The 13,934-nt window shown below is 39.3% G+C and overlaps 1 protein-coding gene across 7 annotated transcripts in view; it reads right to left on the bottom strand.

Moving 5' to 3' along the window:
- Positions 1-13,934, bottom strand: part of LOC131985749 (A-kinase anchor protein 13) — a 150,411-nt gene that overhangs the window by 111,352 nt on the left and 25,125 nt on the right. For all 7 annotated transcript variants that reach the window (XM_059350857.1, XM_059350855.1, XM_059350859.1 and 4 more), the window contains exon 3: positions 5,339-5,492. In XM_059350857.1, the coding sequence (XP_059206840.1) occupies positions 5,339-5,492 (154 nt within the window). The remainder of the gene's footprint in view (positions 1-5,338; positions 5,493-13,934) is intronic.

Here is a 13,934-nt window from a genome sequence, read left to right as displayed (position 1 = left end):
CACGGCTGCCTCTCACCCTGCTTGTGTTGTGAACATCAAGCATAAAGTATTTATATTTTCTTATAACATCAGATATTTACACAGCTAAAAGTCACATTTAGCATCAGAAAAATGAGTAAGGCCGTTCACAAACGTTTGTTTGACGATGTCTGTGTTGCCAGATCTCACATAATGAAGCTGTGTGACAGCAGGTGCGGGGCAGCGGTGACACCCATGTGACAGAAACCGGAACTGACTCGTCATCAGTGAGCTATCTCACTTCTTAACTAATGACACCGACGAGAGTTAAAAAATTAAACTGCTTTCCTGCTGTGACCGGTCAAAATATATGCTTGACCGAGCTTGTGTTTTTCACCATGCGGCCAGTACATTTTACATTTTATTTCATTTATTTTTATCCCATTTTTAATTTATTTTATCTTATTGCATCTACTGTTCTATTGTTTACTACATCTCTTTGTATTGTGTTATGTATTTATTGTTTGTGCAGCACTTTGGAAACCTTGTGTTTGCTAAAATTGTGCTATATAAATAAAGGGGATTGGATTGGATTGGATTCACCATAAGGTTAATCATTCATTTCAATTCCATTTTACGGTTAAGTAGCTAAAGTGTATGCTGTAAGTGCTACTTGTGTAACAGAGGAGACTTTTTTTGTGACAATAATATGTTAATGTCCCTGCAGAAAAAAATTTCACACTGCGCTTTAACCAGCTCCACAAGAAAAACTAGATTGCCTGCAGATCAGTGTTGCCAAAACTCTTCCAATGAAAGCAGCTGGCACAAAAGTCAACAGATGACATCATACACTTGTATGCATATTGGTTAAGTCATTGTGCATCATTTGCATAAGTGACAGTGTGACTGGCTGTCTCCCTGCGCGGTGCAAGAGGAAGGGTGCCATCTTTATAATACATCCACGGAGGAGAGGGAGAGATCCCGTGCTGTTGGCAGAGGAGCCCTGGACTGTGATTACTCTGAGCATCATGCATGGGAATGTATCACAAAATAACATATTTCTCTCCATTTCCCTTGTGGAATAAGTTGTTAAAATTGTCGCTAGTTGCTTTTAGAAATAAAGCTCCTAAGAGGGTCGGCTAACTTGCTAAATATACAGAGACAGCTGCCAAGTTGGCAACACTGCTGTAGAAATGTATATATGAGCAATGTGTTGCTAATTGAAAAAAAAGTATCTATATATTGATTTTAATTGGTATTCCACCTAAACTGGCTTTGAATTGTACTTTAACGTAATTTTGTGTACAATTAATGTTCATTATGTAATGTGTTACATATTGTATGACAGGTGTGAATGCCAGCAATTCTAGTTGATTGCCATGGAATCATTTAATGTGGATGCTTTAAATAAACAATAAGAGCCGCTTATTAACAATAATCGGCTACAGCGCAGTGCCGATTTGCACAGCTGACTTCAATCATATCTAATTAATATCAATAAATCTGAATATGATTTTATTGTGTTCTAATTTATCTCATTAATACCCATTCAGCAGTCACAAATCAAACTCGACCCAGCGACAAATGAACAACACAACGTGTTATCAGATAAATGAAAATTTATGCAAATGAGCTCTCAGTTGTCACAACAACAAAACAGAACAGAGGACTGTAGTCCACATACAGGGTCAGTGTCAAAACACAGCACACAGGGATTAAAGGCTCTAATGAATGCTGTGTAAATGCATGCAGTGCTGGCATCTCTGCTTCTAATTTACAGGGCACATGGCCGTCTGTATCAATTTACTTCCTCAAATGCCAAGTCAAACCCTGTGGATGCAGGATGTCACTCTACTCTTTAAAAACTAATCAGCATGAGCAGTCATCTGGAGCTACCAGTGTTTCATGAAAACTTTTGTCATACAATATTAAATGTAATGCAAATGGACTATTTGCGCTATACTCATGGACTATATGGACTATACTCAAGACTTACCTGTTCAGACTCACTCACTCTATCTGATCCTCCGCACAAACTCCCCTCCTTTATTGTAATGTATTTGTAAATGTTTAGATTTAGATTTAGATTTGTTTAGATTGTATGATATGTATGATGTTCTGCATTGTTTATTTTGTTTTTTTCCATGTTGTAAGGCGACCTTGAGTGCCTTGAAAGGCGCCCTATTAAATAAAATGAATTATAAAAAATTATTATTATTATTATTTCCCATAGCAAATGACTGAAACTGATCAGTAACAATGTTTATTTAGCTATTTGCTTTATTCCTATTTATTCTTTATTTTCACAGTTATAATTTATAGACTTGTCTGACAATGTGATACATTGTTCGTATAATGTGTAATAATGTATAGCAATGTTACATATTTTTTAATAAAGTCTTATGTTTTGAGGAAGTAGCTCTCTGGGTACATTGGCAGAGTGGTGAAAACATTTTCGGCCCATCGACGTCAGTTACAATGAGTTTCTCCCCTCTAAAATCAGTAACGGTATCAGTCTCAAAAATCCCATATCGGTCAGCTCTACTTGTATATCATGGATTAATTAGATCATGTTCAAAAGAAGGATAAAACATGTTACCTGTGTCATTTTTACATTAAGAAATCCCTCTAAAATGTGAGTGAAATTACTTTTATTTGTGATTTTTGGTTGATTTTGGTTGGTTGACAAAATTCCTTTGGTTTTACAGTTTGGTTGCCAAAGAAAGAAGTGCTATAAAGAGGATGTCATGGTTGTTTTTACACAGCGTAACCATGGCAATCACCTGAAAGTCCTACCAGCGTGAAAAAAAACGACACAGAGAAAACGACCCAGTACCAAAAGTGAGTTGAACTGAGTTGAGCTGAGCAGATCCATGCACTGGAAACAACAGTGAGTTAGTCACTTTGTAGCTCTACTTCAGGGGTGGGCAACCTTTACTAACTAAAGAGCCACTGTTGGCCAAAAAAAAAAAAAAAGAGAAAATCGCGTAATGGAGCCGCAAACCTTATATTGAGCCTAAAATGAAAATTAAACAGCCTAATAAGTCTAAATTAGCCTACCAACATTATTAATAGTCATATTGAGCATTTATTAATATGATTTTGAAAACTAGTCTATCTCGGGGAACTCAAAACTAAACTCAAATTTGGTAAAACTTAAAGGTTAAGGCGCCGGGCCAGAGACTTTCGTAAGCTATGAAACACATTTGAGTTGACTTAAATGTCAAAACTTTTTTAATATGCTGTAAAAAGGCTATACATTTTTACAATTAAGTAATACAAATAGCTTTTGGTCCACACCACTGATAAATGAACATTTTAATGTAAAAATATGTATATCATTTTTTTTTGTCTCAGCCACTGGGAGCCCCTGCAGGCGGCATAAAGAGCCACATGAGGCTCTGGAGCCACAGGTTGGCCACCCCTGCTCTACTTAAATATTACAGTATAAATTTCTTGCTCAAAGGCACCTCAGGACAAGCAGTGTAGTGACTCGGTGTACCTGCCGCCACTTTCCCAGGCCACATGGGAATTCAATCCTGCGACCTTCTGCTTGGTCACAGGATGAGTTTGTCGGAGGTGCGTGTGTACTGATGGAGGAGCAGTGAAGCAGAGCTAATCTGTTAGTAGAGAGTGACACCTCCTCCTGCCCCCCTCAGATGGCTGTAATTCAGCCGAGCTCTTAACAAGATAACACAGTTTAACATGTTCCTCCTTCTATTTCCTGTCTGGAACACAGACACAAAAGCAATGACTAAAACAATATCTTTTATGTAATTTTTCCCATCGATGTCTTTTCCAACATTTTGCAACTGGGAATATTTGCTACAGGGTAACAAGTACTGTGTATTATTACCACTTACTTTCTGTCTACAGCTAGCTTTGGTCCTTGATTTTTGTGCCGCCTGTTGTTGCTCATTCACCTCAAAGAAGGACTCTCTGACTTTAGCTCTGGCTAAATACTTTCAATTTTGCAAGTGGGATGTGCTCCAAGAGGAGTGATGAATGAGCCAGGCTGTAGAAAAAGTCAAATGAGGTGATTTCTCTCTCTCTAACACACAACATTAGTTTAAAAGGGAGCACAGTGGTGGTGGATGATTAATCATTTATTACTTTCTTCCATAGCTATAATAACTTCTGACTGTGCTATGCTTTCTGTGGGATATGAGAAAAGAAAATACCATCCCCATCTTAAATATAATTTTGTTTGGAAACAGTGTGTAACATTATGGTATGCTTAATTTTCATTTGGGCTATAGCATATGATGCAATAGAACCGATATGGAGATATTATATATATATATATATATATATATATATATATATATATATATATATAAAGTACAGGCCAAAAGTTTGGACACACCTTCTCATTCAATGTTTTTCCTTTATTTTCATGACTATTGACATTGTAAATTCATCAAAACTATTAATGAACACATGTGGAATTATGTACTTAACAAAAAAGTGTGAAATAACTGAAAACATGTCTTATATTCTAGTAAGCAAAGGGTGGCTACTTTGAGGAATCTAAAATACAAGACATGTTTTCAGTTATTTCACACGTTTTTTGTTAAGTACATAATTCCATATGTGTTTATTCGTAGTTTTGATGCCTTCAGTGAGAATCTACAATGTAAATAGTCATGAAAATAAAGAAAAACGCATTGAATGAGATGGGTGTGTCCAAACTTTTGGCCTGTACTATATATATATATATATATATATATATATATATATATATATATATATATATATATATATATATGTGTGTGTATATATAATTTTAATTTTTTTTAACTAATACTGTTTTCAGTAATCTGAAGGGTATCTGCACCAAGGTCTGTGCTATCTATTAACACAGACATTTTTTAAAGTGGATATATTATGCTCATTTTCAAATTCAGCCTTGTATTTTTTTTTAAACTTGGTTTCTACTAGAATATGTGTCTGTCTGAAACGTTCTGTTGTAGTACCTGTCTCTATAAGTTTATTACGTTTGAAGGCAAGGCCATGTTCATTCCTATGACAGCTGCTCGGTGGCATACGAAGCCAAATAAGTTTGACTTCCATGTAGAAAATGACCACTCTCTTCCACATATATGGACCTTTGGAGATAGTGCACTATATGGTAACACTTCAGGGCGGCGCCTAAACCATATAAAGAGAGGGGAAACCCTGGCAGCGGCCAGGAAGTTAAAAGTTCAGTTTCTGAGCGTGGGCAGTGTGCACTTCTCTGTGGATTGAGCTTTTTTTATACTTTCACAGTATCAATATTGGACATTTAATATGGATCAAATACTGTAGGTGGAGCAGCCTTCCCACAGGTCCCTTAGATGTAACAGAGAAGCTGCAGGGCATTGTGGGTGGGGTGGCTTACCAGGACATAGTGCCTGCAAGGTGTCATGACTGCTCCTTAGGGTGCTGGTCAGGTGCCTCTGTGTGCTTCCAGCAAAGAGCAGGAAGTAGTCCACACCCTCCTCATCCGCAGCAAGCTCTTCATCAGCGAGCTGCACCGTGATAACACACCGCCCCTGCAGAGAGAGAGGGAGAGAGAGAGAGAGAGAGAGAGAGAAGAGGGAGGAAGATAGAGGAAGAAAAGAGCAACAAGAAAATGCAACAGATATTTAGAGAGCTCCCAAGTGAGTTTGCATAAATGTCATAAAAAAGTAGAAGAAGTAAATGTGCAGTGAATCTGACTTCTGTGCTGTGGTGTTGCACCTTATTTCTCAAACTATCTAAAAGATCTAGTATCTCTCTTTATCATTATAAAGTATTTTTTTCTGATTAGAATTTGAACCTCTATGTGAAAGAACCTAATTTTCCTAATTGGGATATATTTTGAGCACATAATGTAGCTCATGATAAATGAGTTAATGCGTTTCGATTGCAATTACAGAGGCACATTTGGAGCTAGTCAGAGATGCAAATGTCCACTGTGCACAAAGAAATACAAATGCATTCTGTACATTATTTAATACTGCCTAAATAGTACATGTATAGCACGAGAAACCACAAAACAACTCTGATAATTAAGTATGCAACTACAAGGCAAAAGTACTCATTCTAATCTAACTCCTCTACTCTAGCTGAGGGCAAAAAAGTCTGTGTTTATCAGTTTCCCGAAGATAAAATCAGAGTGAAATCCAATCAGAGTTGGTCACTTTAGATGCATTTAATAACAATGCTGATACTAGATGCAAACTACAATCCTTCACCTCTGGATCTAGTTACAGATTGGATATCTGCGTGCCAAATCTTAACAGGACCACGGTGCAAAACTCAGTGTGGATGCTGCCACTTTTCTCAGCACCACACTTGTTTACAACAATTACACAAATGCCTCAAAGTTAATATGGTAATGATTTATTGATTTTCCAAATGCTACTCATCACATCATTAACAAACAAACAGGGTGCAGCAGACAGCGCTGAAACATGGAGGAACAGCTTGACTTTCTGCCGAGTCAGTGAGCGAGCACTGTCAGGTTCAGCCGCAGAGGAGGAGGAGGAGGAGGACGATGAAACTATTTAACAAATGGAGGAGGCAACATGATAAACAGCTTCTTTATTAGTGCTTTTTGTCAGCTAAATCAGCTTTTTAACACTTAAGAATCCATTTAACAATAATCAGGGTCAATGCCAGGACCCATTTCCCCACTGGGAGTTCTTCTACTGGTCTTCTTTTGCAGCAATTATGGGCTAAAATAATTGGGTTCACTGGGAACTAAACAGTGGTTATTTAGTGTACCAATTAACTGTCCACAGCTTAATGTGCCAGTTTGGTGCAAAGACCCAAACCAGAGACTTTTGGTGTGCATGTGGCTTGAGAAGGACTGGCTAAGTATTTATAGAGATTGGACGACTGTCTTTTTCTTTGCAACACCATGAGAAAAAGTGCAAGACATTGATTAAGCAGTGTATCTGTCTCCTCTAAAGTAAGCTCACAAGAAGAGAGCTGGGCTTTGAAGTCATTTGACATAGTGGCAAAAACGAATAACAATTTTCCAGGTCTGCCACGTGATGCCATAGGGCTCAAAAATACTTAGCCCCCATAGGCTATTTCCCATAGACTTCCATTAGGAAAGACATTTTTCTGATTGCACAAAGTGACTTGTTTCAATCTCAGAATTGGATTAATTTGGTCTGATACCATTTTAAAAGCATAGAAGAGCACCACAATTCAATAATTTAGTAGTAATAAGTTAGTGGAGTGCTAAACTGGAAGTAGCAAGTTCAGTTGGAGGAAGTTTCTTGTGGGCTTTTTCTGTTGGCCTCATAAGGCACATTTCCATTAGGTTAAAGAGTGGCCGCTGGGAAAGCTTCAGGCCACGCCCTCTTAAATGGCGCTCACTCTGCTTGTCTCCATTACAAAAAAAGTCCCCAGAGGGGTTTACGAGACTCCCGAGGTGACGTTTGGTTTTCGATGGTCGCGTAATCGTTTAGCGACAGTTTTGACCGTGACGTCACATATGCGATTGATTTAACACGGGAGATGTGCGGGTGCCAAACGTAAACAATAAGGAAGGAGACAGCAAGATGGAAGGAGCAGAGCTTGCTATGTTTCTTGTCGCTGTGTTCATGCACATGGCAGCGATGATAATAGACAAGAGGAGAGGAGACGAATCCTCTCGCTACTTCGCGGGCTTTTAAAAATGGCACGTGTTGTTGTGGTTTCCAGTACTACGTCACATTCCACTTAGCGGTCTATCTAATCAGAAACCAGGCTTTTTTTCAGGGGAGAAAAATGGCCCTGCTTTTCAAGAGGGCCAAAAAGTGGCCGGTCAAACGGCCACTAGGGATGGCTCACATTCAAATTAGGGGAGTTTTGGCGAGGGAGACCTGCCTAATTCCGGGTATTCGACTATAGTGAAAATGCAGCTATAGGTGCAGAAGAGCCATAGAAGATTCAGGAATTTTTTGCATGAAGCCAAATTTCTTTAGCTTTCATGCACCATTGAGCATAGCTCATTTGATCTCCTGTTCATGTTGTTGGAATAAAACTGATTGAGGAACATTATGAATTATTTTGTCTGAATCTTCTAGCGGTACGAAGTTCTGGACAAAGCGGCCTACTTTCAAACTCTTTATGTAAATTTTTTACATTTCAACTTTTACTAAGAATTTTGAGTGGTAAATTTGTCACCCTCATCATTGTAATCTCTACATGTGGCGTCCAAGATCAAGAAATGTATCAAATATATATACTAAGGGGATGGGGCTTCACACATGACAAATTATTAGTGATTTTAAAAACAAAAAAAACAACCTAAAAATCAATTTATGCGTGCATTTTTTCTCAGCAGCATTGTCCTACTAGACAATATGATGTGTCTTGCCAATGTGCAAATAATTCCAATGTGAAAATACAGAGTCTATTGTGCATATTGTGCTATTGTCTGATTTTTTTTCTCCTAAAGTGACAATTGGCTATGTTCAGGCTGGATTGCTGTGGCCAATGATGTAGTGTCATCTGAGGACAGACTGAGGAGGAGGACAAGCAACAGAAAATAGGGATATTGTTTAAAATTAGCTGTTTTCCACTGGGGGACTGCAGCTTGTTGACACCAAGGAGGAATAATGGGACATTTCATCCCACTTAATCTGACCAGTGTTGCAATCTTTTCACCAGACCGGTCCAACATGAACAGCCAGTGAAGGCCGGTGTCAAGGAGGGCTTAACAGTCAGGGTTAAAGGTGCTTCCTTCTTTTCTTATAAAGTGTTAGCCTCGGGGCCTTGTTCCACACAGCAGGTTGACAGCAGTGAGGCTAAAAAGTGGCCTTGGGATTGGCAAGTCCCTGTTTGGCAAGCTGCTGCTGCTGCTGCTGAGCAATGTGAAGGGGGAAAAATGTGTTCAAAGGCGACCACATAGCCCAGAGGCCACAGGAAGAGAAACAGCCCACAGTAACCTTCAGAGAGCTGGGACTAAATACATTGACTTGCAGCATGAGGGATGCAGGTTTTGCTATGCACGGAGAGTCTCAGCTTTAACAAGCAGAGCAGGGGCACTGGCATAAATGAGTTGTAGATGGGTGGAAGCCAGCAGGCATGACATTCTCTCCATTAAAAACTCATCTCTTATCCCCAGCCCAGATTGGAAATTAGGGTTTGGTGATACTGAACGGATTGGTACCTTCGTGGATTTCTGAGTTTGCACTCCGTGTAAATGAAAAATGTTATAATGTGGAAGTAAGTTCAACATTCTCACTGTGAACAAAAGCAAAAGCAGAAATTGTTTTTTCTACTGTTAAAGCGCGGCGGCAAATCACCTCTATCACAAAAAATAACCGGCTGTCTTGCACAGTTGCAAACATGATTTTTGATGGCACCACAGCCAGAGTCTCATTTGGTCAAAATTAATATCCATTCATCATTAGTAACATTGTAAGCTACTGAAATTGAAGTCAGTAAATCAAATCATCCTGTTTTTTTTTTTTTTAACTCCTAAGTTATGAATGCTTGTAATCAATCTGTGATCTAAGAATTGTATGAGTTATCTGAATAAAAGACAGAGTGGAGAGCAGCATGAAATATCAACTGAATAAGATCATTGTCAGTCCCTTTTGGAGGCAAATGTGTTGGCAGGGGGTGGAGGAGGAGAAACAGAGATGTGAAACATCTGCTGGAGACTGCAGGAAACACAGCTGCACACAGCAACCTTTGTCAAACATGCAAACAAGCACACGCACAGGAACTCAAAGCTACTGACGATAAATCTAATAATAACAATAACTAAAATGCAAAATACTTAAATTCTCTTGTGTGTTCAGCTTAATTCAGAAAAACTAACCAGTAGTTTTAAAGCTGTGTGACGTGCACAAATGGATGTCTTTCAGCCACACCGTATGACTGCTCTCTGCTGGTAATAAGTACTTAACAAAGTGACCTGCTGGGGTATTGACCTGCTAATCATGGCGCTTCAGTGGGGAACAGGCAACTATTAAGCAACATCAAAAGAACAGCTGGAGGCTATGAACCCAGCCCCCTCTTTTTAAATATGCATGTGTGAGTGTAGCCTTTCCCTCGCATGCTGCAACTGTACTAGGTTCCACTCTCCAGGTAAGGCTGTCTTAGATTTTAGGCCTTCACACATACTCTTGTGAATTCTCACCAAAGCTGCTTTTAATGATGAATTAAAAAACTTATTATGCAGTTTAAATTAATGTTTATCCCTCTGGCTGGATTTCTGACTATAGGCAGCACAATGTGAAAGTTTGCTCCACTTCAGCACCCAAACTAATTGTCAAGACATCCCATGGCACCTCGAAGATTTTCTCCCATCATTAACCCCTTAATGATGCGATGGCCCACTGGTGGGCCCAGCCTTTCAGAGGATGTAGCAGACTCAGCTTTAATGCTAACATCAAAATGCTGGTATAATATGAGAAAAAAGGCTTAAGAAATCCATTGGTGTCGAAAATAATCCTCCAAAGTGAATACTGGCAAGGGAAACACTGACAGGGCCGTTCTCATCGGGGTCCCTTGACCTTTGACCTCGAAATATATAATGGAAATTAGTCTAATGGGGACCCACGAGTCTCCCCTTTACTTTTGCCCCGCGAAAGTGGAACACCCTGCCTGACACAGTTAAACTTGCCACATCAGTAGCCATTTATAAAAACAGATTAAAAACCTATCTTTTCTCTACAGCATTTGGTTGAATTGTGTGCATGTGTGGTTGTGGGAGTGGATGCACATGTGTGAGTAAGTAAGTGTATATGTGATGTAATATGGAATAGCTTGTCTACCTGCACTCTTCAATTAATTTGTAATCGATTTTTGTTTGTTTTTTCTGTGTTTTTTGTTGTTGTTTTTTTTAACTGTAATTATGTGTATACATTGTGAAGCACATTGAGTCTGCCTTGTGCATGATATGCGATCTATAAATAAAATAAATAAATGCCCACTTTATGGCTTATCCTATGCAGTTTGGGGCACAAACCATGCATTTTCTCATGCACTACAAATATTATTTCTGCATCCTGGGTCCCTAAACAGTCTCGAATTGCATAATTTGTATGACTGGAAAACTGAAACTCTTGTGGATTAAATGAGGCCAATTTTATTCATGTGCGATGATGTTAGTCCACATAGTAGCCATTTTATTGCAGGGAGAGCATTTCTTGAAACATCACTGTATAAAATGACCTCTTGTGACCTCTATAATAATCACAGCCTCATGAAACTTTACAACCATAAACTAGAGGCCATTCAGTGAGCATTCAGAGGATGTATGGCTTCCTTAGGTATATTGACAATAAGGGGGGTCTTAAGCAGTTTACACAACAATTTTATCCACCACTACACATCCCGTCCCCTACCCCTCTAAAAAAGGTGGCACAATGTTAAAGGGGTTAACTACTGCTAATGCAATAGATTTGCTTTCTTGCTTTTACTTGGTCGTGTTATACATGAAAACTGCTATAATAAAAAACATATACTATGGACACACGCCCCATTTTATGTTCTGTAGAGCTGGCATGATATAAAGTTAAAGGTTTATGGCTGCACTTGCCTGACAGTATGATTCATCTCTGCTGGCATTCACAAAGCAGAATATTGCATGCTTCTGCGTGGTTTACCCGGAAACATTGCTGCTGCTTTTGTTCCCACAAGACAATTTACAAGACAATTTATGGAAATCTTACTAGCTCGTTGGCGAGATTTTCATTGTTTCATTTATAAACTCAAACTACTCACACATCTTACAACTGACAAAGACTGCTGACGTGTAGAACACCATTCAGCTGCAGACCATCACATAGCAGAGAGGGCACAGGTTCAACCACCATCACTGCTTTTGTGCCCACAGTCATGTGTCCTGCGTTAAAGACTGAACCCCCACCTGCTCATCTAATTATAAGCCACCCTGGAAAACATTATCTGCTAAATGCCAAGAATGTAAATAGCATGTTTACTCACAGTCAAAACAGCAGCAAGGACTCGCTCCCTGTTATTGCAAGAAATCTTCTACATGTCTTTCTCTGCCCAACAAATTGTATAACCATGCCTACTCCCTCCACTTGTTTTCTGAAACAAACTCCATCACTCCCCCATTTAGAGTCATTCTTTGGCCAAAGTAATATCGCAAAAACACCAAGGTGTTGACCTTCTTCCTACAGTCGGTGATCTAGAAATTTACAAACTGGGGCTGTCATTTTCAGTCACTTTGGAAGGCAGTGTGTTTTTAAGAGGTACAATTACAGGCTGACTACTTAACCCCTATGAGCTATCTCTCTGAGAACTGCTGTGATAAGTATCTAAGACCTGAAGTCTAATGAGGCCTGACTACCCGCCTGGTTCAGCTGAAGAGTCGGACTGTAAATCACAGATAAGGTTGTCTGGCTGGTTAATGTGTGAGCCACTCTTGCCTTTAGAGACATACACACACACAAACACACACACATCTCTGACTTATCTCATTTCCTGTGTGCCTTCCTCACCTGTTAGTGATAGCAAAGCCTTCCGACCACTCAGACACTCACTCAGAAATGTCTCCCACTCCCACATATTCACATACACACCTCACGTGTCAAAGAATGCAGGTGCCATGATGACAAACTGAAGACATTTTAGGATTATTTTGTCGCAACCAGGTTGTGCTTTTAAGACCAATTCCAAAATTGGAGTAGCTACAAGCAAGCATCAACCTCCACATCTCAAAAGTGAAGCCAATGCAGAAGTTAGGGCTGGGCGTATAAACGTGATATGGAATTAGTCCATATTCCATATATCGATATAGTTCTTTTTTTTTTTCCTTATTAGGGCCACGGGGCAATCGCACAGAGCACTGTTCCCATACAGCAATAGCTGTAGGGACCAGTGCTCGGTCCCTAGAGATTTCTGAAAAAGGGAGATGTAACAGATTTTTTAGAACACACACACACACACACTTTATGTGATTTTAAACACACACACACACGTAACTTTATGCGATTTTCACTACACACACACGCACACACAAATGCGCGCCTAAGCGCGGACACTTTTTCAGATACACGTTTCACACACACACACACACACACACACACACACACACACACACACACACACACGCGCAAGCACACACACACACGTGACTTTATGTGATTTTAATTACACAAATTCAGCATGTATGCAATTGAATGGTAATTTTGGAAGATTTTGGTATTCCATGATTCCAAATTATTACAGTAAAAAGGCATTCAAATTCCACTGCATTCAAGAATGTAGTGACTACTGACTATTTTTTGACTCTGACAGTATTACGGGACAAAGTGCGTCCCTTTTCAGCTCAATACAGGATGGTTACTTTTGTTTCTAAATACGGGACAATTTAGTTTTTCAAGGGAAGGTTGGCAACTCTAGTTACTGCTGATGTTACAGGTTTTAACTCCTTTACATACTGTTGGGTAGTTTAATCTACAGCAATGCATCACATTCATTAAGATCAACATGTGTTTGTAGCGTTGTTGTCCTGTGAGAATCATGCATCTCTTAAAAGTCACATTTTATTCATTATTATCCAGTGTTTCACCTAGGACAGGGATGGGCAACTTAAATGCTGGAGGGGGCCACAATTTTTCATGGACACTACCACAGGACCACATATAGGACCGTGCACTTAACGAGAGATGATGAAACTGCAATTTTAAATATGTTTACAGTGCAGTAACTTAACATATTTCAAGCTCAAATGCATGTATAACAGTATAAATAGGAATACAAAAGGTATAAAGCAAATAAAAAATAACCACTTACTGTGATTTATTTTTTTCAGTGCAAGAACAGCAGACCAACATTAATTGCAAGAAGTAATTTTGTGCATTTTTACACAGCACTTTTAAGATTTCATGGTCAAATGTATGTAGTTGTACTGAGGGCCACTTCAAGTGAGGGTGCGGGCCGTATGTGGCCCCCGGGCCTCCAGTTGCCTATCCCTGACCTAGGTTGACTGCTTTGGGGTGGCAGGTGGGCTGGTAAAAAAATGATTGATG

This window comes from Centropristis striata, chromosome 2 (assembly GCF_030273125.1).
Source record: "Centropristis striata isolate RG_2023a ecotype Rhode Island chromosome 2, C.striata_1.0, whole genome shotgun sequence".
NCBI lineage: Eukaryota > Metazoa > Chordata > Actinopteri > Perciformes > Serranidae > Centropristis > Centropristis striata.
Note: the sequence above shows the minus strand (reverse complement) of the source record. Positions and strands in the feature narration are given on the sequence as shown.